Source organism: Odontesthes bonariensis, chromosome 19, assembly GCF_027942865.1.
Source record: "Odontesthes bonariensis isolate fOdoBon6 chromosome 19, fOdoBon6.hap1, whole genome shotgun sequence".
Lineage (NCBI taxonomy): Eukaryota > Metazoa > Chordata > Actinopteri > Atheriniformes > Atherinopsidae > Odontesthes > Odontesthes bonariensis.
In genome coordinates, this window is record NC_134524.1 from 21,075,847 (window position 1) to 21,100,555 (window position 24,709).

Genomic DNA, 24,709 nt, shown 5'->3' on the forward strand with positions numbered 1-24,709 from the left:
TCAGAGTAGATGTGGGCGTTTTCCACACGGGAAATTCCACCGTCCCTCATATCATTCATGCACTTAGGAAATAGACGCACACGCAACATACCCACGTCAGTGGATGATTTTTTTTTTTTATTAGTTTATAAATAAAATAGAAAAATATTTCCCTATACTGAACTTACAGAAGTTCCTTTTCTCTTCACAGTTCTCATCGTCCCTTACAGAAATACATAACAGTGGAGAATAAACATTGCACAAACAGAATAGGTTGTAATACAGAGGTCCCTTCAAAAACAATCAAATTAGAAAGTGCAATGTCAGATGTTTAATCTTCTAAGCTTTTGTGGCAGGTGAGTTGTGTTACAGTGTGATTTGGTCAGTTTAAGCCAGTGTTTCTCGATTCCTGTCTTTGGGACCCACTGCCCTGCATGTTTTTGAGTGTCCCTCCTCCAGCACACCTGATTCAAATGAATGGCTCCTGATCAGGCTATCCTCCTGATGACTAGTTGATCATTTGAATCAGGTGTGCTGGAGGGAAACATCGAAAACATGCACCAACACCAACACTGATGCAGTGAAAGTGTGATTTTTTTTTTTTTAAATTTGAAGCAGTTAAGGCTAAATAGGTAAAACTACCCAATGTTTCACAGTAAAAACACAAGTTACAGAGAAATGAGAAAAAATATATATTTATAATCCCTTCTTTTAACCCCCTTCAGGGTCACCCTGTGCTTTTCTTACAGTGGCCATTTAAAAGGTGGGGAGTGGAAAACATCACTTTGCCCCATTTTGTCACAACCTTTAAAGACAGGGAATGTACCAGTGTGTTACATTTAATGAAAATCTGAGCAATAACTTTTGTGAGTTTTAGGACAAATTGGTAGGAAAGGGTATGCATTTGCTTTTTGAGAAAAAAACAAACATATTTTTTGGTGCCTTATTGTTACCAAAGAAAATAAGTAAACATTGTTTCTTGTCACTGGACAATGCATGTGATTACGCCCTGATAAGAGTACCAAAGAATGCACACTTTCTATTATATGCTTACAGAGTGATACAGCACAGACGGATTAAGCAACATGGTTGGCAAATGAGTAGAAAGCTGTCTGCTTTCTGTTGCCAACTGTAGTCTTGTGTAATTCTTTTCCCAGTGGGGATTTTATTTAGTGTCTCATCCAAAAGACTAAGGCAGCTTCGAAGATGTATGATTAATGAGTGTTGTCTGTTGCTGCTTATCCATTTCAGTTGACTCAACGTAGGTGTCCGTAATGACTTGCAAGCTTGGTTGAACACGCAGCAGCATTCTAGTTTTAGTCCTCGCCACTGACTGTTTCTCTCCGCGGGGAAACCGGAATGAGTCATGTAGTGTGGGGTGAGTTTGTGACACACTGTTGCACCGGGTCAACTTTCAACCCAGGCAGGTGTTGCCGGTTAAAATTAGATGGATTAGAACTGAGGAGAAGTTTGATCAGTGTTAACAAAGTAGGTGGTAAGCTCCCCTTTGCCCTTTACGTTGACGACTCCTCTGAGCGTGACGCTGTATCCTACACTCTGGACCATCTGGGCCGTCTCATCTGTCACCTGAGAACACAGTAGAACAATGAGAATACAATGAGTTGTTTTTTTTTCATATCCGTCCAAGAACCTTTTATCTGCTGTGTTTCAGTTTAAAAAAGACCCCCCCCCAAAAAAAAGCTTATGAAATGTATCCCCGAACCAACTCATCTTTCCCTCCTTGGTGACTGGTTCAGTTACCAGCTTCAGCTTAAGCAGATGTAAACTGGCATGAAAGAAATGTGATGAGGCAGCAGTTTACCAAACAGGTGGAGAGTGAAACTGCCCAGTTAGGGAGACACCACTAGCTTTGAGTGAAAAACAACATACTGTACCCTTGAAAATATAGTTCTTTTGTAATATATTTTAGGAAGTATGAGATTTTTTTTCCTTTTATTTGAACTGACATTTAGGGATGTATTGATTTATGAGGTTATCAGAAATGGACGACTCGAGGTGGTCGGTGGCGTAGTGGGTTAAGCAGACACCCCATGTACAGAGGATACAGTCCTCACTGCAGCTGGTTCGAGTCCCGCATCGGACCCATCATCCTTTGCTGCATGTCTTTCCCCCTCTCTCTGCCCCCTGTTTCTCTTCAACTGTCCTGTCCATTAAAGGCATAAAAGCCCCAAATAATAATAATAAAAAGAAATGGACAATTCTTCATGGTGCAATAAAGGGGCCAAATAAAAGACTAATAAGGCACTTGGCAGAGACTTACACATGTATCGGCAGGCTATATCCCTGCTGAGAGCAGCCACCGATTCCACCAATGATATGATGGCGGCGGTTTCTCACTCAACGTGGGCGGTAATTCATGCATCTAGCACAGCTACTCACTGGATCATCTCTTGCCTCTGCTGTGCTTCAGCGTAGAGAGGCTGGTATTAGCATTTATTGGCTGACAGCCAGCATACTGAGGCCGACAATCTACCGAATCATCTGCTGCTTCGGTTACTGGCGTGCTGAAGCTCGTCTTCATAGGCACGGGTGGTTATGACTGACATTTGGCCGACAGCACTGTAAATGGACGGACTTTTGAGCAACTTGCATTCATCAAAGTACAACTAAAAGTCGCCGCTGCTGTAAGTTTTCCTTTAGAATTACGTCTCAATAGATTTTAGGCAGCAGAAGGTGAAGAATTGTACGTTTGGTGACTTATAAATGAAGGGTCTTCCATCAGAGAGTAGAGGGGTCTTCTTTTGTAATAAGTAACTTTACCGTCTCAGGTCTCATTCACCGGATGTTTACATCAGTACTTCACCTTCTATTTAGATAAAACGTCCACAAAGGGAATACTCTCGCAGGTGGTGGTTGTATGTTTGACACATGTATAGTGTTTATAGTGACACCTACAGACAGTAAAATACAACTGCAGCTTACATGCAATCAAATGCAGATTCGAATAGCCAGATTTTCAGACTGTTTGTCAGACACGATCTGTTGGAATTTACATTCATATTCATAAGAAAGTGTAACTTGACAGCTGGTAAAGAAAAAAGACAACCTGGCAACCATGCTCTTGGCTTTTACAATATACAAGAGACATACGCCGCTTAACGAAAGAGGTGCGTTTGTTTATTTTACCGGGACACCCCGCTGAGAGAAAAACTTTCTTTTGCAAGAGAGATGTTCCAGCAATAGATGATCCAAGAAGTAGCTGCTCAGGCCAAATGCCACCTCAGTCACCAGTGCCGGCTTATCATTGGTCAGATTGGTGGCTGATTTCGACAAAGATAGAGACTACTGCTCACAGCCTCTGCTGAGAGATGAAGAGTTTTATGTTTGGCCTTTTTACTGGAAATCAGCTGATTTTTTTATTTTATTTTCCCCTCATCTTCCCCTAAGTTTAAACCCCATATTTGTGCGTCTCTGTTCATATCCGAAAGTACGAATGCGGCATTTAGGTTTTTTTTGGTCAAAAATGATTTTGCAAGCTATTGATGATAGTTCTTAGAAAGGAAATCGGAATCAGAATCAGCCATGGAAATCACTGTTGGTGCATCTCTAAACATAATAATGAGGCAAACTTTAAGATTCAACATCTCTTGTTCATTTCTGCACGTCTTCCAGCTGGATTTCTGACCTGTATCTTATCCAGCACCCCTGTGCTGTCCATCCTGCTGGCCACATTAACAGAGTTCCCCCAGATGTCATACTGAGGTTTGTGGGCTCCGATGACTCCTGCGATCACTGGGCCATGATTTATTCCTGCAGGCAACACAGAAAAGGCATAAGGTGTTTATATCGATGATGAATATCAAAAGTATTTGATAAAATCGCCTCCAGGCACATTTAATTGCAGATGTCCTCACAGTTTTGGTTTGAAAAACCAAAAACCTGCAGAGCCCCATGAGGCGAGGTCAGACAGCCCAAATGTTCTACGTAGACTATTTGGAGGAACCAACGGCAACCGAAACTGACTGCTAGCTAGGTGGGGCTCTGGCCTGTTAAAGGAGAGGCTGGCACAATCAAGGTGGAGAAACAAGTCGGGGGTGTTTTCCCCTTGTTGCTAAAATGGTTCTGCGGATGACTCATAGCATTTAAAGGCCTACAGAAAGCTGACACTACACCCAATACATAATGATAATACATACACAGAGGAACAATAATGATCATTGGACTCCACCAAAACATTTCATAAACGCATGAAATTTGCGATTTTGAATTTGCCGCCAGGAAACCTTCCTGGAATTCCAGACTGGGGGCGGGGCTTCCGTGTGACGTCACAAGTGCCATGGTTTTTCCTGGCTCCCTCAGTGTTGCCAATTTAGCTAGATTTAGCAACTTTTGGCCATCTCTGGCGACAAAAAAAAATTATCTAGCGACTTTCGGGCTCAATCTGGCTGAATCTAGCAACAATTCAACTTGTTTTGTGAGTGACAAATCAGTTGCCCCGCCACACCATACAAGCCGAGACAGAAGCACTGCAGGACGGTGGCAACCCGGCATTTCCTGTCAAAACCGCAGTTTCAAGCTAGCTACAACGAGGGTAGGTTCACTTCCTGTTTTCAAAACAACAGCACGTAATGGCTTTCCCTATGATAAAAGGCAACGGGTATTTTATTTTGTCAAAATAACCGGAAGTGCGTTGCTCACTGCGGCTAGCTTTAGCAGCGCCGAATTCGTGGGAACAAAATGGTAAACAGCCGGTATTTTGTCAGGTTTTCAACACGTTGGGGATCTAAACGACTACTTTCTCACCTGAAAAGTTTCAAATGTTGCGGGGACAGAGGAAGCAGAGAGACCTGCGGTCGGAACTTGTGTCTGTGCCTCCCTGTCCGCCTGCCTCCTCTGGTGAAATCAGCCGGAGCCATCCCGCCGTGTTCAGCTCCCTACGGTGCGGACAGGAATCCACCTGGCGGAGAGCGGACACACCGCGGGATGGTTGCCCTGAAATCAGCCGGCAGAGCGATCATCAAGAGCCCCGACGTGGACATGATCGCTCTGCCGGCTGATTTCCACTCTCCACCTGGCGGAGAGTGTGTTCGCTCTCCGCCAGGTGGATTCCTGTCCGACCGCAGGTCTCTCTGCTTCCTCTGTCCCCGGTGGTGTGAGCTGCTCGTGCTGAGGACAACACACGCACTTCGTACATCTACTCGCAATAAAAACTGCACTGAACCCAACGTTTTATATTTCCAAGCGACGTCCCGCGGCACACATCGAAATTTGCCGTGAAGAAGCTGTCCAGGTCTGGCAAACTGCTGGCTTCGCTACTGGAACTACTGGTGATTGTTCCAGCAGCTGGCACTCGTGACGTCACGCACCTGTCGTTCCAGTTTGCCAAATTCGAGTCAAATGTGGTGATAGTTTATTGGGCCTAATCAGGACTATCCAGGGGCCTAAAATTATTTTAAAATCATAAAAAAATTCCATGGTACATAAGGAATCGATCTGCTATTTCAGTTTTGTGCAAAAAATCACCTTTCTGTAGGCCTTTAATCAGTTTCTGCAAGCCTTTTGTGTCTTATCTGAAGATATTAAACAACAGCTTGTGTTTATTCCCATTCAAAAGCCATTTCACAAATGTACCCATAAACATCTAGTTTAGTTTAGCAACTCAAATAGTTATTAAGTGTAAAGTAGGACTGGGCAACGATTATAATTTTTAATCTAATTAATCACACGATTTCCCTGATTAATCACGGTAATCGCATTTGTACGCAAAATCCAAAAATGAATTCAAAAGTAGTGTATAGCTTTTAGCATTTAGTTTTATTTTAAATGTGCTGCCATATGAATGAAAGTGCCATAACATTTGTTGTGCAAACACACTTTTAACATCAGCATTTTTATGTAGAAGCCTCGCTCCACTGTCTGTTTCCTTGAATGACTTGCTGGTATCAGTTGTGTGTTTTGCCTTTAAGTGATATTTTAGACTGGAACTACTACGGTGAGAAGACAATTCAACTTGGCAGTGTTTACAGATGACTTTGGTTCTGTCGACTCCGCCATCTGGAAGAACTTTAAAATGAAAATGGCCGAGTAAAAGTTCCGTACCCTTCTCCATGTTTGGTGGATCCGCCAATGAATTTCTTTCCTGGTTCCGCAGCAGACAGCAACAGACTTTTACAGAATAAAAGCCTGTGAGCAACAGACTTTTACAAAAATAAAATAAATAATAAAACATGCGCTAATGCGCGATAAAATATTTATCGGCGTTAAATAATTAACATGTTAACGCGATAATAACGAGTTAACTCGCCCAGCCCTAGTGTAAAGCAAATAATTTATCTAAGGCACGCAATAATGAGCGGGCACATGTGTCTGTGAAGTCAAAAGGTTCTTTGCCGAGGCAACAGTTTCTGTCTGACCGAGCCAAAGCGATGTAGAGCAGTATCGTCCCCTGGGGGGAAAACATCTGGTTTTAAAGCTCTAAACTCACAGGAGAAAGCTCTAAAAAGCTTATAATCCAGTAAAAGTAGATCATGTAGAAGTCAAAAGTTCAGATTTAATAAAGGAGAATTGCGAAGGCTTTTTTTTTTTTTTAAAGTTGAAGCAGTTTTTTATAATCTACATGATCAGATCATGGTAGTCATTTTATTGGAAGCATTGTCCGCTGTCGTGATTATTATTATGATTATTATTAATTAAATTGAATTCCAATTGGCTTGAATTGCACTTACTATCTAAGTGCCTTGAGATGACATTTGTTGTATTTGGCGCTATATAAATAAAAATGAATTGAATTGAATTGAATTGAATTGAATTGTCGTGTCAGTGTTGCTCTTGAGCAGACTCACCGATCCTGAGTTTGAAGCTGTTGAAAGAGTGTGTGTTGATGAGCTCCAGTTTGCCCATCAGAGCGATGGCAAACTCCACCATGGAGCGCACTTGGCTGTAGGACATGTCAAGTTTCTGTAGGGGGAGCCAAAGGCCACATTAGTCAGTCAGATCATTGGTTAGACACAACATGCTGTTCTCATTTGATCCATCAAACACTTCAAAAAGTGTATTTTCAGATTAACAGGGATGTTACATGCTCATATCCTGGTCTTTCTTACAGTAGTCAACTTTAGTTTAACCGGATGGAAATGCTTTTTAGATGGAGTGTCTGAAAGTGCAAACCTTTCTGTCGTCTCCTGGGGGAAAGTGTGTGAGCCCTGCAGCAGCCATGTAAGTGCTGCCTATTGTCTTAATCTTCACCACTGAGGAAAATTTGGGCTTTGAGAGAAGCTGTGCAGGAGAGACAGAGAAAGGGAGTCTGATTCAGAGACCTGCCGGCTGACAGAAATAGCTTTTAACAGCGTCTTTTTTTTTTCTTCCTTTTACCTCATCAAAGTCAGCTATGATTTCGTTGAGGAAGCGCAAGCACTCCAGGCCGTCCCTGTTGGCGCTGCTCTCGTTGTAGAACTCTTTGAACTGAGGCACCGACGCAAACATCACACACACGGAGTCGTATGACTGACTGTACAGGTCCTGAAACAGATGTGTGAAATAAATATGTTCGTGTCACTTCAAAACTCAAACAAAACACTTTGATAAGAAAGATAATTGAATGTTGAATGTTGGCAAAGAGACGGACATCCTTTTAAAATAAATATTTCCAAATGCTGTTAATTGAGAAGTCGTATGTGCGATCAGACGTGTAAATACCACAAATATCAGTGAACTGTTTCATTTATCTCTTAAAAACTAATATACTATAAGGCTAACTACAGCTTGATCATAATATGGTTACATAAATGCACTTATTCTGCATTAAAGAGGTCATTTTATGCTTTTTGGACTTTTCCCTTTAGTGTGTTATTCCACTTTTTGGTCATTAAAAGCTTTGTAAGACTGTTAAGTTCACACCAACAGGAGAAAAGCCATAAAAAGTTATTGTGCATCTCTGCCTCTTTGGTTTGATTTACTTGATTGCGGACATCTTTTCCCATGAAGAAAGAGGCCACGTGAAGTGGCAGGACGTTCTGAAGGAGCAGCTTGTTGACATTCTCCATGGTTTCCATCTCCTCTCTTTCTGTCTGGAAACAACGCTCGAGCAGGAAATCGACACGGCAACCCAGCTCATCCTGAGAGAGAAAGGCGGAGAAACACAGAGGCCGAGTTTCAGTGTAGAACAACAGAGCTGTGTGTGACACGGAGAAAATGGGATCTCCCAGATTATTCAAAGTTACAGAAAAAGGAGAGGTACATCTGCACACACACACCCGTCTGGCCAGTATGAGGCACACGATGTAAAAGATGACCAGCCAAATCCCGGACATGATTTGAGGGTCCTTCAGCACACCGGGCCTGCAGAGACACACATGCACAGTCTCAGTTGCTGAGCAGACCGCTAAACTGCTATTCCATTACATATCTCCTGAAACAAAAGTTTTTTGTATCTAAATGGAGCCTGTACCCCAAGGGGGGGCTCTGCTGAATAAATGATGGCGATCTGAAACTCCAGACAAGGATTCACAATCTGGACTCTGGGTTGCAGACAAAAGGCAGGAAACTCAACACCTCACTTGTACAAGAGAGGCTGTGTGATGACTGCAGAGAGCAGGGAATGTGGGCAAGTGGAAAGTATGTGGACTGCTGATAAAGCTGTAAGTGAGTCTACGTATTGACCCACAGCCGTGTCCCTCGTGACATCATGTCCATGAACACAGTGCTTAACAAACAGAATTTAACCAACAGTATCAAAACATGCCTCACACACCTGAACCATAGAACCTGAAGCAATAAACTTCACACTTTGATTCAATTAACTGACAATTTGCTTATACATTCGTTTGTTTTTTTGAAATTGCAATTTATTTACGTTCTGCCCGATGTATATCAAAGCAAGGGTTTGAGTTATTTAGACTCTTTGGCTACATTTCACACAGCATGCCTTGTTTTAAGCTGACCTGCTATAGAATGCACAGCGGGTTAACTTCTGATGTTGCAGAGATGATCGTCATTACTGATTAACTATTCAGTCTAAAGAGGCAACAAGAAGCTCAACGATTAGTTCAACAGAAAATCAATCAGCAACTGCTCTCACTAATTTTAGTCATTCTTTAAACAAAAAAAAATGCAAAAGAGGGGGTTGTAGTTTCTGTAAGGCCAGGATTTGAGGCAAACGAGGAGGGATGTACCGATCGGGGTCCTGATCGAGGTGTCTATTGACTGATCAATATTGGGGTCACTGACTACGACTCAACTCCTGATCTCTGTGGTTTCATGTCAGCCGTGACAGCTGCTTTTGATAAAAGGTAAATCATCACTTTGATAAATAGCATATCAGTACAGGTGCGGATTACTGAAGTTAAAGCTCAATAAAACAACTGCAGCTTACAAAGTACAGAGTATCAAAAACCCCAAATTACAACTTTTCAATTAGAAAATGAAAGATTTGCTCCCGTTTACGCGTAATTTTCTAATTAAAGATTAGAGTAAACATCCAAGCATATGCGGGGTTACTCACTTTGTGTCACTGTAAAGCAGATAAACAAGGCACTGGGACCTGTGAGCGTAAACATAAAGAAAGAGGGCCAGGTACACCACCACAGCCAGCGTGAGCAGCAGAGCCTTCACAGAGAAACATATCCTGATGAAAACGATCACTCCCAGCATGGCCAGCAGGCAGCAGTACAGGTAGTACTGGATAGTTTCAAAGAGAGGCGGATGGGAGGAGAAAAACATGTGCAAACAGGTTAGGTGTGTAGTGATTGAGAGCAAGTTTAAAGCAGAAGACAAAAAATGTGTCTGGATGTGAGGCGTTCATAAAAGGAATTTAAAAAAACAACAAAAAACTGTTGTCATGTTCTGTATTTTGTGGGTAAAACAGCACTTACGGGCACAGTGTAGAGTCTGAGACCTTCGAGCTCCATCTTGTCTGTGACTGAGGTGCAGTTTTGTCCTGGGAGAAAGAACTGGAAGGAGGAGGAGCAAATTCATAAAAATGATCCCATTCAGAACGTTCTTTTTGAAAGCTTTGCAAATATAGAAACCCACAAAGTTGAGGACGGCCATCAGCGAGGTGATGAGCATGCAGAGAATGACCACAAACAGCCGCAGTGCTGCGATGGTGGAGACGCCGCGGGAAAGCCCCGATATCCACTGGACATTCAGCGGCATCTTGGAGCGCCACTTCTGAGAAAGACGAATAAAGAAAAGTCAATAACAATAAATAATAGCTCAATACCTCCAAACACAATATGTTTTAAAAGATTATCGTTAATGGTTTGCCTAATCATCACACCATCCACCTTTATTATAAGGTTTAATAGATAAGACTGTGTGTAGTATTCTATTTAGAGGCATCGGATCTCTCTGACTGAGCCGTATACTGTTAGTCAGCTGTTAGAACTTATCCAGTTTATTGTTTTTGTTTACCTCCAAGTATCCAGTGAAAGCGATGAACAGGAGCAGCACCATCGCTGGGAAAGTCACACCGTAGGACACTGCCATCTCAAAGTTCCTGGAAGGATTGTCATTATTTACAGTGTTTCTCCTTCAGTTAGAGAATGGAAAGAACTGCAGACATTGCTAGAGCAAACGATGTCTGCGATTCTGAGAAGCCCCACTTACCTAGCAGAGACGAGCATCTGGACGATGAAGAGAGTCACAAAGATCCCGGCCAAGCAGCTCACAGAGTGGTGCAAACCCTTCACCTCTGAGAGGCGGAACTGGAAAACAAAAATGGACGTTGTTGCAGCGAATAGTTCCTTTTCATACTCACAAGGCTGCAAAAACACTACACACTTCAACTCGCTAAAACTCCTGAGCAAACCTACCTGTCTCTCTAAGCTGAGGTCGTTAAAAACCAGAGTCAAACAGTTGAGTTTCTTGGCTCTCCTCCTAAACGGAAAAAAAGAGACACAAAAGCAGTAGAAGAATAAAGGAGATCAGAAATAATCACGGACATACAAAGTACGGATCAAATGATCTACAATTGTGACGATAACTATAGCCTCCGACGGAATATAAAATGCAATTGATCGTATTTAGTGTTAACTACTGACGCTGAAGAAGCCCAATAAAAATGAAAGGAAGACAAACTCACGCCGCAGTGTCCAGAGTGTCCAGAGAGCCTCTCACACTGTTATCAACAGGCAAACTGAAACAAAGCAAGAGCACATCAAAGAAAGACAAACTCATGCCACTCTCGTACGACAGATTATTTTTGTGCTACAGGGCAAAGAAGCTTGATCGGACTTCTTCACATTAATAACTGAAGTTTTCTTTTTTTAAACTTACCAGCCGGCGTTGTCATGAGAAGGTGCTCGACCCTGAATCAAACACATCCACATATTGTCAGAATCAAAGGCTTCATAATACACCGTCACCTCCCTCGAACATGCAATAGATTTCATGATGAAATTCCAGCAAGAGACAAGCAAAGGCCCAGAAATGGTGGTTTATACAGTACTGCACTTCTCTTTATAGCATAGCTCGGTTTGATGAAGAATCTAACCTACAAGCAGAATAGAAGCACAAACACTTACTGCAGACAGCTGTGATCGCTTCACGACGTCTTTGATGGGGATGATTGACTTCTTGGGTCGCTTGGCTTCAGGGTTGCTGAGGTCTGCGAAAGGGTGGATGGTCTGCCAGGACTGGAGGTACTGAGACATCCGGATGGACGCCCGCTGCCTGCTCTCTCCTGTTTCAAGGCTGTTCCCCTGAAATGCCCCAATGGAATTAATGATAATCCAGTACAGTACAGATAAAACGCTGTTCACCAAACCCATGGAAGGCAATACACCCATTTTAAATGCAAACGGACTCACAGACACGGTGCCACTAACCGTTTTGAACCTCCGGGAAACCGTGTCCGACTTGTGAGGATCAATAACTAGGTATGTTTGCCTTCCTTTAAGAAGAGGATCCCGACTCCCTCCATCCCCTTCCTCCACTTGGTATGCTCCATTCAAGTGTTGCAGTGTCTCCTCTGTGATGTGGACTCGCCTGTTTGTAGCAGCATAACAACAAAAGTGGTAAAACTAAATGCATTCCCACTAAGGCAGATTTCTGTGGTCGGATACGAGGTGTTTCTCACCCAGCAAGACCCCCAGACTCCAAGTGATTGGCTAATGTGACATCATGGGACCACACGTCGTACTGCCACTTTTGCAGGCCGATCACGCCGCAGAGCACGTTGCCGGTGTGAACGCCGACCCGCATGCTGATGTCAACCCCCGTCGCCTCTCGCAGTTTACTACAAGACAAACAGAAAACTCAAATCAGAACAGCAGCGCTTTGGCATTTATGTTCGGTCATTTGGAGTTCAGAGTATATTTTCAGTGGAAGATTTAGAAAAGATTTAGAAAAAATTAAAATAAATGTCTTATATGAACGTGAAACATGTTCAAATCCGTCTTTTCTTTTTGGAACAACTGTCACAACAATGCAACCGTTTTTATTGGGTTTGCTCTTAATATCTTTTACTTTAAAGGGATAGTTCGCCTCTTTTGAAATGAAGCTGTATGACATCCCATATTAGCATTATCATTTATGAACATTGACTTACCCCCTGCTGCGTCCTGTGAGCCGAGTTCCAGCCGAGTTTTGGTGTTGACGAAGGTAGTCCGGCTAGTTGGCTGAGGTCGCAAAAATAAAGCGTTTTGCTTCTCAAAACAATATGCGTTCAATAGAGTAATACATTTGCATCACAAAATCGTTCAAAAGAAAAAGTCAGACCTCACAATCGCTTGGCGCTATTTTCTCTCCCTTCGTATCACTGCGTACAGCCACCTGCCGATAGCCGCACCTGTTACGGTGTTTACTGCTCGGAAGCAGGGGACTGCTCAGTCTGCACTTCGGTCTGCACAGTTTACACAGCCCGTAGTGATACGAAGGTAGAGAGAAAATAGCGCCGCCGCCAAGCGATTATGAGGTCTGACTTTTTCTGGATGAACGATTTTGTGATGCAAATGTATTACTCTTTTGAACGCATATTGTTTTGAGAAGCAAAACGCTTTATTTTTGTGGCCCCAGCCAACTAGCCGGACTACCTTCGTCAACGCCAAAACGAGGCTGGAACTCGGCTCACAGGACGCAGCAGGGGGTAAGTCAAATTTAATAAATGATATTGCTAATATGGGATGTCATACAGCTTCATGTCAAAAGAGGCGAACTATCCCTTTAATGTCTCCTAAACACAAATAATCACCAGTATCTCACTTTCATCTCTTAAAAGTCATCATTGAGAGTTCACCTCCAATCAGAGCGGAGACAGAAAAGGTTAAAGTGACAAAGAAAACAACACTGAAAAATAACAATTTCAATCTTAAGAGAGAAATGTGATAAAGTGATATGGGCATTCAGGACTTATACATAAATTGTCTAGCTAATTCTTCGTTTTTGCATTGAACATAAGTTTGTAACCTCAGAAAGTCAGAAAATGACAACCAAGGAGCACAGTTAAAACTTCAACATCCTACAAACTTTTTACAAGGAACTAAAAGATTTTCTCAGCCTTGGTTCATCAGCATTTCCCTTCAGGTCTATAGAACACGGTCGTTTCGGCCAATCGCGTAAGCTGCAGTGAAGCGACAAGTTGAGCTTCAGCTGCATCTGGTACAAATCTTTCAGAAGCAATCAGCACCTTTCTGTTGTATATTCAATATGTCCTGAATGTCCTGAATAAAACACTGAATGGGGACGGGGTACAGTAACATCGGATTCAAATTACAATGCTTCGAAATACTGAACTATACGGGCCAAAAACAGTCGAGCTTTAGATAAATTCAGACAAACAGACCTGATGGCAGTGCACATGTCCAGCCCCATCTGAACACAGTTTCTGGCGTGGGTGGAAATGGGGTCAGGCAGCCCAGACACACAGTAGTAGCAGTCACCCAGGATCTTTATGCGAAGACACCCATTCTTCTACACAGTGAACGAAACAGAGTGGAGAAAAGGAATGGTTTCAGAGTTTAGAGCTACAAAAAGCGGCTCTTTGTGAACAAATATGTTTGTGTTTTTTTGTCCCTTCTAGCTAAATGTAGTATTTCTACCTTGGCGATGTCATCGAATCGGCCAAAAAGCTTGTTGAGCACAGCAACCAGCTCCTCTGGAGTACACGTACTTGCCAGCTTTGTGAAGCCCACAATATCTGCATACAGGATGCTACAGAAACCCACACAGGCACACACAACTGTTACACACGTGTTCATATGATAACAGCTTGATTCCTACAGAAGGAATACAGAGACTGGTCAGAAAATCAAAAAGACAAATGAAAAAAATTCCCAGATTTGTTCTGAAGTTTGGGAATAATTAAAACAAGATGAAACAAAACCATGAAAAACTGGCAACATGTACCAACATACAACTGTGTGATCGTCACCTGACGTCTTTATGTTGGCGTATGTAAAGGCTGTGAAAGTTGTGGAAGTTGGATTCATTCTCCTTCTCACTCTTGGGCTTGGACAGACGCTTTATCACCTCTGTTTTAAGCTCCACGGCGATGTAGCGTGGCAACACCGAGAGGAGGAGCCGTTCCTGTTGCCGGGGAAACACAAAAGGGGCAGGGGGTGGGGGGGCGTGTGAGAGGAGAAGGTGGGTGATAAGTTTGCGAGATCCAGTGCAGTGAGTCACTGAATTTCTATCCTACATCTGTGACAATCTGTTCGCCGTGCCTGTAAAAGACACAGGTGGCCTTCTTAAAGCCATGCCATGTTGACTCAGTGGATCATGTTTCATCTCTGTTTACTTGCTATGAATGGTCTCCATTTGGATTTGCTTAATCTATCACTGCTGAACCTTCAGACAAGTGAATGATTAATCTATTGACCTATTCGCAAGAAAAGCATACAAGTACCAAGTTGTGGCTGTCCATGTAAAGAGCCCTTTAATGAGAGCGATTACAGATAATGATTTTAAATTCAGAGTAAATTAAACAAGCAGCCTCGTGGAAACCCGGAGAAGCGGATTTATAAATATCTACCTCTGCTGAACTATACAAAGAGACTCAAATAACTTAATCTGAAAAGGCTATTTTGGGGTGAGTGAACCCGACACACATATCAGGCGTATGATCATACGTGAGGTGCAAACAGAATGAACACAGAAAGTGTGGAAAGTAGATAAGTGTATTTATGGAATGGAAACTCAAGATGGAGTATCAACCTGCTGGTATTTTCTTATATCCTTCTGGGAACGTATGACGCTGAACTCTTCTCTCTTCCGATTGGATCTCCTGACATCGTGATCGGTCATCCACAGGTGAAAAACCCCAATGCAGTTCACGCACACAAACAGCACAGCATTCGCCACCAGCTGAGGAGGCAGTGAGAGAAAAGCGGGTCATTTACGCTTTCTCCACTGACATTCGTTTGAAGAGCACAGAACATACGCTGTAGTATACTACAGTGTATATGTAAAATAGTAAGCAAGGAAGATTCTCATTTGCATTAGTGGACATTGAGGTACGTCATGACAAGGCGAGAGCACACAAAGCGTTTTGCACAAACAAATACCTGTTCATGCATGGCCAGGTTTAGAACCTCTTCGTAAAACAGTAACTAGTGCTTCCGATCATTTACATTTTTCCTGCTTTTCCTCCTTGCTGGCCACACAATACAAAATACCACTGTGCAGGCTGGCTCAAACTTCGTGTAACATTTGAATGAGGGTGCCGAGTTGTCATGTATGCAAAAAGGTTAAAAACTCTCTAGATGGTCAGATAATTTGCAAATTTATGCCCTCATTTACTTATGACGCTTTGTCACCTGCACCTTTGTGTCTTTTGCCAAATTCAACCTGAAATGTCAATCCAAACGGCGGCAAATGTTAATGGCGAAGGTCCTCTTATCATCAGAAAGAAAAAACAGAATGGTTATCGTTGCATTTGTGCAGGTTGAAATAGTTTTCGATATGTTCAAATGCTCGAGCCTTTACCTGAACAGCCAGGTCTGGTGTCTCCGGGCTGGTGACAGGGACATATGTGCTGATGATGATGATGTGTGAAGCACTGGTCCCTATCCCAACCATGAGGGCCCAGGCCAGAGAGAGGGGCAGCACAGTGTACACACTTACAGAGAGGAAGAGGAAAAATGCTACCTGATAAGGTAAGAAAAGAAGTAGAAAAGGTTCAAAATAACTATATCTCCTGCATACAAAACTCTTTTTTTCTCTCCCTTTTGCTTCCTTCTCACCTGCTCCCACGCCGTCACAGGTCCTCCTGTGAAGATGAAGACTATGGCAGTAATGTACAACGTGCCCCAGACGAAGAGGGCCAGTGCCCCTCTACAGCGTCTCAGCGATGCGAGCCAGGGCAGGCAGATGAGCAGGGTGGCGCTCAGACAGAGAACCACACAGACCACAGACAGGGCACCGACATGGTCATCGAGGTTCTGCGGAGTGAACTGCACAACTGAAAATGAGCGCTTTCTTGAAGGTTTAACAAAAAACCGAATTAGAGTCAAAAATAAAAAATAAAAAGCAAATCATTTGTTCCTTGATGAATAAAGTGAAGTGGGGAAGTGAGTGAGTAACGTTTAATTAAAAGGCAGTGCTGTAAAACTTCAGCAAAGACAGATTATCTTCATTTTTTCATTTAGAGGAAGGATCAAAGTTTGGTTTAAAATTTAAATAATCATTTTTCCTATGTGTAGTCAACTGTTAGATTTGCTTAATTGATTCTTATTTGATCAATAGTGAAGCACACACAGTTAATCTAAGCTGTTGTGAGCATTTATACCTACACTATATTGTCAAAAGTGTTCACTCATCCATCCACATATTTAAATTCAGGTGTTCCGATCACTTCCATGGCCACAGGTGTAGAAATCCAAGCACCTCGGCATGCAGATTGCTTCCACTAACATTTGTGAAAGAATGGGTTGCAGTGAATTCCAGCATGGTGCCGTGATAGGATGCCACCTATGCAACAAGTCCAGTCGTGAATTTTCCTCACTACTAAATATTCCACAGTCAACTGTCAGTGGTGTTATAACAAAGTGGAAGCGATTGTAAATAACAGCAACTCAGCCACGAAGTGTTAGGCCACGTAAAATGACAGCGGGGTCAGCGGATGCTGAGGCGCAGTGTGCAGAGGTTGCCAACTTTCTGCAGAGTCAAGTACTTCAGACCTCCAATCTTCATGATTAGATTAGCTCAAGAACAGTGAAGCACGTCGCCACTGGACTCTAGAGCAGTGGAGACGCGTTCTCTGGAGTGACGAATCACGCTTCTCCATCTGACAATCTGATGGGCGAGTCTGGGTTTAGCGGTTGCCAGGAGAACGGTTACAAGTCTGACTGCATTGTGCCAAGTGTAACGTTTGGTGGAGGGGGGATCATGGTGTGGGGTTGTTTTTCAGGAGCTGGGTTTGGCCCCTTAGTTCCAGTGAAAGGAACTCTGAATGCTTCAGCATACCAAGAGATTTTGGACAATTTCATGCTCCCAACTTTGTGGAAACAGTTTGGGGACGGCCCCTTCCTGTTCCAACATAGCTGCACACCAGTGCACAAAGCAAAGGTCCATAAGAACATGTATGAGTGAGTTTGGTGTGGAAGAACTTGACTGGCTAGCACAGAGTCCTGACCTCAAGCCGATAGAACACCTTTTGGAATGAATTAGAGCAGAGACTGTGAGCCAGGCCTTCTCGTCCAACAACAGTGTCTGACCTCACAAATGCACTTCTGGAATAATGGTCAAAAATCCCCATAAACACACTCCTAAACTTTGTGGAAAGCTTGCCCAGAAGAGTTGAAGGTGTTATAGCTGCAAAGGGTGGGCCGACGTCATATTAAACCCTCTGGATTAAGAATGAGATGCCACTGAAGTTGATAATCAGTGATGCAAGTACAGCATGTGACACTTCATCTTTCTGGTTAATCTTTGAGGAAAGCAGTTTGAGGTGCAACCGCAGTTTTACAAAGCAAACCAACCACTGCTGTTGCCGTCTGGGAAGGTGTGATGTGTAGCTATGATTCTGTGGAGGTGTTAGTCATTCTACAGCAATGGTGTATGATACAGTCATGTGGAAAAAAAAAAGCACACCCTCTTTCAGTCCTGAGATTAAAAAAAAAAAATCGTCCAACCCTTAAAAGGTCTTAAATGAGACAAATGAGGTCTCGGTTGAATAACAATTGTTATAGCATGCTTTGTTCATTCAATATAAACTAAGCCCAAATGCAAGACAAGTGTGTGAGAAAGTTAACCTGACTACGTCATACTCACGATTCTAGTCAGAATGTGAGTCTGATACCGCTCGATAGAGTTTTGAGTATGGGGCGTGTTTCAACCGAACCAGGAGAAAAAATGCCTCTTCGCTCAATTGGATAGACCTACAACCAATCAGAGCAACGTAGTATGTGATGTAGATTAAGCGACACACACTTGTTGTAGGAAGGACGGCAAAAACATCTTTTCTATCGATAAAAGCCTTTATCGCGTTCCTCTGTTCGTCTTTCAAAATGAATGCAATGTGGAGATCCTGTAGAACAGACTCGATGGCAGAATCTACATACCCTAGCTCTCCAGCGGCAGCCATGTTTGTTTCAAACAAAGTCAAACCAAGCGCTCTTTAGTGACGTAGTCGATAATGTCGCTGTTGATCATCTGTCCATCATCGTATAAAGCCCGCCCTGGCAATCTGATTGGGTCGACTGTTTTGATGTCGAGCATTGAGATTTCCCAACTGAGCAGAGCCAGACCGAACTTCCCGACCAAAAATGTTATGGGCGGGGCTAAGTTCGGCTGGAACCCAGGCTATGAGAAAGTAGGTGCATCCCATAATTCATTAGCTTGTAGAACCACCTTTGGCAGCATTAACTTGTCATGGTAACAAAGCCATCGTTTTCTGTATCAGTCTCTGAGAAATGCTGTCCCACTCTTGTTTATAACTTCGCTTCAGTTCACTGAGGTTCACTGGGATTTATCAACATAAAGCTCTCTTTAGGTTCCACCACAGCATTTCAGTCAGGTTGAGGTCTGCACTGTGACTGGACAATTGCCAAATCTTTATTCTGTTCCTTGTCAGCCATTTTGTTGTAGATTTGCTGCTGTGGCTGCAGAACAAGCCCAAATCATCAGCCCTCCACCATCGTGCTTGACAGTTGGTATGAGGCATTTGTGCTGATATGCTGCGTTTGGTTTTCTCCGAACGTGCATTATGAGCAAACAGCTCCCCTTTTTCATAGAGGTGCTCACACTTACTGATGATCACTTAATCAAATGCATTTGATTAGCAGCAGCTGGCAGCTACTTAACCTCCCTCTTCCTGTGTTTACACAGTTCAGTTAACTCCAATTTAAAATGTGTCTAAACACATAATGTGAGGGGCACAAAACTCTCTTTTTAAATGCAAGTTAATGCTGATCACCCGCACACCTCATGCACTGTGCTCATGTGCTCCACTGTTTAGTGGGAATGTGGAGTCACGTAGACAAGAATGTTGCAGTGCTTTTGCAGAACAGGTTTAATGCTCCACTTTGTTGGAGGTGGCTGTGAGACTTGCTTCAGCATCATGCCGTTGATCCTGTTGATGATGTCTGCGCTGATGCGTGTTAAATAAGAGCACAGGTTTATTTCTAATCCTCTCTTTGACCGCACAGACTAGCTTGATTTCGCTTGAACTGATTTGCTACAGATCATTAATCCGGCTACTAATAAAAATAACAGAGGTGTAATGATCACTGGATAAGTCATTTATTAATTAATCTGAAGAAATATTCCGCCTCTTCTTTTTCTAAATCATCAATCATTTTGTTGAGGATGAATATTGAGAAAATGCTTTACATTTCCTGGTTTATATTTGAACTCAAGGGTGGTGTTTCCCTCGTACTATAATAAGCAAGTATACCATCTGTATTGCTCCTCATTGGGGAAAACCAGATGTTGTCCAAAATGTGTTTGAGACCTATGCTAAGAAGATAAACTTGGACTTGCTAATGTCCAGGATTTCTTCCTTTCTATTCACTAACTTATGCCAAAAGAAAAATGAGGCGGGCAAATGTAAAGTTTGAAAACGTCACGCGTGCCCTTGTAAGCTCTCACTCACCCTTCCGGTGGTGGGGATGACAATGATGATGACCACGCAGAAGAGTAAAGACAGCACAAGTCCAGACAGCATGGCCGGAGTCTCTTCGACACACCGCAGAAAAGCCCTGTGGAAGGCCTGGTAGCAGCAACACACCCCCTCTTTCACACTCCGCCCGGATCGGGTGCTTCGCCCGTCATCGTCTCCGTCCCCCTCATCCAACCTGACATCGATGCTGTCTCTGCTTTGGCTGGCTGGAAATGAAACTTCGGGTGTAGCGGCTGAACTGACTGAGCTCTTCACGTCTGGTTGAACGGTCAAGTCTGCCTTGGAATTCTCCACGTCACCATTCGCTGTAATTTGGACGGCTTTGTCTGATTTAGAAGTGTCCAAACTGTTTTCAGACAGGTTTACCGGAGAGATGGGGTTCGTCTTCTCAAGGGACTTTTCATCGAGCTCCAACTCCTCATCACAGCTATCGGTGCTGAAACTCGTGCAAGCATAACCGGGGCTGGACTTTGTGCTGCTGTAGTCTGAATCCGTCCAGCTGTTGTTTTGCAGTGAAGTCCTGCCCTCATTTCGCAGCTTATCGCAGGATGAGCTGGCTGCATTATATTCAGTATTCGGCAGGGTCAATCCTGATCCCCTCAACAAAGAATTGGACTTAAGAGGTTCAGGTGCGTGTGCTGTTTTCGCCACACCCACCTCCACAGAAACCTGGGATTTGCTGAGTCCTGACTGGCTCTCTCCAGGAAGATCCATTGTGCTATCATTTCCTCGTGAAGTGTTGATGGCACTGCCGTGTGCGGGGTCTTTTAAGCGACTGAAGTCATCAAGCTGCAGGATGTTACCTTTGCCCTTTCCATCACTGGAGATGACGACAATGTCCGGCACTAAAGAAACATGCGGCGGCTCTTCTCCAGGCTCACACTTGTCCTGCAAATCTGTGGACTCGTCTGGCATGGTGATCTGAGCGTGTGGGAAGAATTTCACAGTCTATCAACCTGTCACGTCGCTTTCTCTGGCTGTCTGTCAGCTTGTCTCTGTGATAAACGCACACCAGAACAGTGTTTCCAACTTTATCTCCTTAGATTTAAAAAAAAAAAGGCAAAAAGGACTTCAATCTGTCTGTGTGCCGGGTTAAATAAATTAAAAATCTGCTTATTTGGAGAATGTTCCAGAGAGTCAAGCTCCTCTGATCTGAACACAGTGACAAAGCTGAAGGTGACGATTAAAACGCTAAAGGTGGTGATAAATGTTCTGGCTGAGCTCACGATGATCTGTTAAGGTCCAAAGGATCGATAAGGAATCTTTAACTCCAGAGGGATCTCATCAGACGAGCGCTGAGCCATACTTGAAGGGAGAAGAGACTTCCTGCCAAAAAAAAAACAAAGACAAAACAAAGAAAGGAGAAAATAAATAAGGTTGGAACACAATCAGCACAGAGAAAAGAGTTGAGGTCAGAGTTTTTTGCTTTCAGAGAGCTTGGTTTAATATCCTTTTAATGACAGACCGCTTCAACCCATTTCCCCATTATGCAAAAAAACTTGTTAGTCAAGCTGCGGGCTCTTCCCCAGTAACACAATACACAAAACACATACTGTACAGTGCTCAGGTGTGTACAGGAATGAAATGTCAGTGACTCACCCTGCATACATGAAAAGCTTTTTTTCTTTCTTCTCCATTCAACACCTACAGTCACGGGAGAAAGAATGCATTTTGAGGTTTTGTTCATCAGGACATCGTATAAAACAATCTGGTTCTTAACAGGTCTTAGAATAAGGCTAATATGACCTCAGATGAACAACAACACATGACATTTTATACCACGTTTAACAAAAACGACGCCAGAATGCAGTCGCAGTACACTCCGTGATTCAGTAGCTTGAGCAATCTTTCGCAATAATTACTAGTAATTGCTTTCTGTATGACGTCAAAGGCCTGGTCAACAAGCCCAAATCATCAGGCCTCCATCAGAGGTGTTTGCGCTGATATGCTGTGTTTGGCTTTCTCTAAACGTGCTAAAACATCAAACATCTCCACTTTGGTCCGGTCCGTCCAGAGGACGTTGTTCCGGAAGTCTTGTGGTTTGTTCAGATGTAACTTTGCAAACCTAAGCTGTGCTGCCATGTTCTTTCTTAGAGAAAAGAGGCTTTCTCCTGACAACTCTTCCCAAACGAGCCAAATTTGTTCAGTCTTCTTCCTAATGGTACCACATTGAAGTTTTAACATTTAACTTGCTAACTGAGGCCTGCAGAGTCTGGTGTAACTTTTCTTTAAGCAGATTTCTTAGGACGGTCTAAGCTTCAGGTGAATATGCTGGAAGATTGGCACATGGTCTCGTATGTTTCCACATGTGAATAATCTTTCTCCATTGTAGCATTAAGGACATCCAAGTTGTTTGGAAATGACCTGACGACCACTCCCAGATTGATGAGCAGCAACAATTGCTTCCCTTAGCTCACTGCTGATGTCTTTCCTCCGTGACTGTTGGCAACACACTTGTTGATGATCAGTCGATCAAGTGCGTTTGATAAGCAGCATCTGGCTGCTGCTTAATCTCTTAATTGTGTCGGCAGTGAGGGTGTACTTAGTTTTTATACACGCTACTTCTGCATTTTGGTTGAGTTTTTGTTCAGCCAAGAAGGACATGATGTAATATGTCATGCGTTACCGTTCTTTTGAGGTTGTCTTACTGTTTTTTAAGACCTGGAAAAGAACCTGATCAGTTGCCGTTATGACCTGAGACATAAAACTCCCAATCTGAAAAGAGGGTGTTCTTTAACTTTTGTCCGAAACCCAACTGCCTCTGTACCCAACCAGGGAGCAAAATCTCACAGCGGCCATCCTCACACCCTATCTGCTCCAGGGTCGCCGTAAATTCCTGGAATGAAACATCCCTTAATCTGCCTCCCTTGTCGCAAATATGCCTCTGATCTAACATCAACAGTTGCAGAGGGATTATGGAGTCAATCTGAATCCTATCTTTCACCTCAACCCTGATGCTGTGCCATTTTATATCAACTGACAACACTCTCCCCTTCATGTAGGGGCACTGCGACTGTTACAGTCAAACACACTTCTGTTGTGGTGATGGATGTCCTTATATCGCTCTCATTTCAGTGAACTGCTGTTTGGCTGGTATCCTTTTCCTCTTTTTCTTTCTGGTTTCATTACTTTGTTCTGCTTGTCAAAAAACAAAAAGGCATTTTCCAACACTGCCTCAGATCAAACCCAGTCCAGTAACGCTTCACCCACTGCAATGATTGACGAGGGAAGATAAGACATCGGTAAAAAGTAGTAGCTGTTGAGTCATTTGTAGTTTTTAGATAGCAAGAAATAATAATAATAAAAAAAATCATTAGAGACACTAATGGACCCGGATGTGACACAACGTTACCTCAAAGAGACACAGAACAGTTACAAAGACACGCTAAATTACTGAAATCTGACACAAAAATGATCAGCATTAAATGTCAACTGATACAAAAAGATACAAAATGATCAAAGGAGAAATGGAACAAACAGGAAGAGATGCGACGTAGTCGAAAGTGGATCGCAAATAAACCACAAAAATTACACAAATGTGGTTCTTTCATGTGTTTTATAAGTCGGCCGGCTTGAGGCCCATCTTCTCACATCCACCAGTGGCCTGACATTATATAAAATCTCTGAATATTTGTTATGTATTGAAAATACAGTTCAATATAACACAATATATTTAGAAAGTACAGCTTCACTTTCAATAGGAAAAACGGTACTACTTTTGTTAATGTGACAAATGTACTTACAGGTTAATTGCACCTTTGGCGGATTGATATGTATACACTGTTTCTTGGGATTCAAGTCATCATTTATTGCTGTTTATGTAAGTGAAGAAACATAACAATATTTCAACGGCTTCGTCGCCGAAAACAAGCAAAAGTAGTAACAGGCACATTAACAAGGTGTGACGAGAAAATGTAGGCCAGTTGTTGTCGCTTAATTTCAGGGTTTTTCACACGAAGCTCAAGCGCTCAGGGTAGCCTAACTTACAAATATGTATATACACTTAAACAGAGAGATGCCTACCTGTCAAACACTGACATGTTCATTTCTAAAGTGGACGAATCAAGACACTGTCAGCTGAGTAGGTCAAGTTTATCACTATTCATAGAAAGCGGTCTAAAAATCAAAACCAGCTGGCGTATTTAAGGGTGTGATAGGATAGCCATAGGATAATTCCGGGGATGGCTAAACCAAAGCGTGAAATCTCTCTCGTGTATAACGCAAAAGAACATAATGAGCAAGTGCTGGTCGCATTAAAATTTGGAGCTAGTGTTTAATAAAAATAAAAAAGGTCTTACTCTGAATTGAAGGAGATAAAAGAGCCAATTTAACTTTACGACAAAGCAGAAGAAGAAGAAGAAGAAGAAGAAAAAACACTTGTTGGTCTTCAACAAAAGCTCAAGTAAAAGCGTTAAAAATACAGATGGCATCCTTACCTCATTGCTCATTAATGTTATCGTCGGTCTCCCTGTCACTTTAACTTAAGTTCGCTCTCTGACGGGATAAGGTTCAAATTCCCTCCGCTTCCTCCTTTATCCTTTTATCGTGAAGCAAAAAACAGGCAGGTTCACCCTTAAAATGCGAGCGAAAAGCTACCGTGTCCGCGAAGAAGAAAAAAACAAAGCCTATGTTTCTTTGAAAAACATGACAGACCTTAAAAAGTCCGCGTCTTGTTCGGCGCACGAGCCGCAGAGTGAAGATTCGGCTCGGGGC

General features: G+C 42.8%; 1 protein-coding gene across 2 annotated transcripts; it reads right to left on the reverse strand.

The window, feature by feature from the left end:
* Positions 1 to 104: 104 nt before the first annotated feature.
* Positions 105 to 24,709, reverse strand: LOC142368436 (adenylate cyclase type 4). 2 transcript variants are annotated; one of them, XM_075450601.1, is made up of 27 exons: positions 24,433 to 24,709; positions 21,596 to 21,640; positions 19,970 to 21,322; positions 16,119 to 16,328; positions 15,862 to 16,023; positions 15,091 to 15,240; positions 14,309 to 14,463; positions 13,977 to 14,088; positions 13,721 to 13,848; positions 12,017 to 12,175; positions 11,766 to 11,925; positions 11,463 to 11,639; positions 11,215 to 11,246; positions 11,021 to 11,074; positions 10,752 to 10,815; positions 10,546 to 10,643; positions 10,351 to 10,435; positions 9,970 to 10,107; positions 9,810 to 9,887; positions 9,440 to 9,615; positions 8,193 to 8,277; positions 7,896 to 8,054; positions 7,312 to 7,458; positions 7,108 to 7,215; positions 6,783 to 6,897; positions 3,626 to 3,750; positions 105 to 1,566 (listed from the first exon to the last, which is right to left on the reverse strand). In XM_075450601.1, exons 3-27 carry the CDS (start codon positions 20,909 to 20,911, stop codon positions 1,432 to 1,434), a joined length of 3,954 nt encoding a protein of 1,317 aa, XP_075306716.1. In that variant the 5' UTR covers positions 20,912 to 21,322; positions 21,596 to 21,640; positions 24,433 to 24,709; the 3' UTR covers positions 105 to 1,431. The 2 variants fall into 2 exon arrangements, with proteins under 2 accessions (XP_075306716.1, XP_075306717.1); XM_075450602.1 differs by lacking the exon at positions 21,596 to 21,640.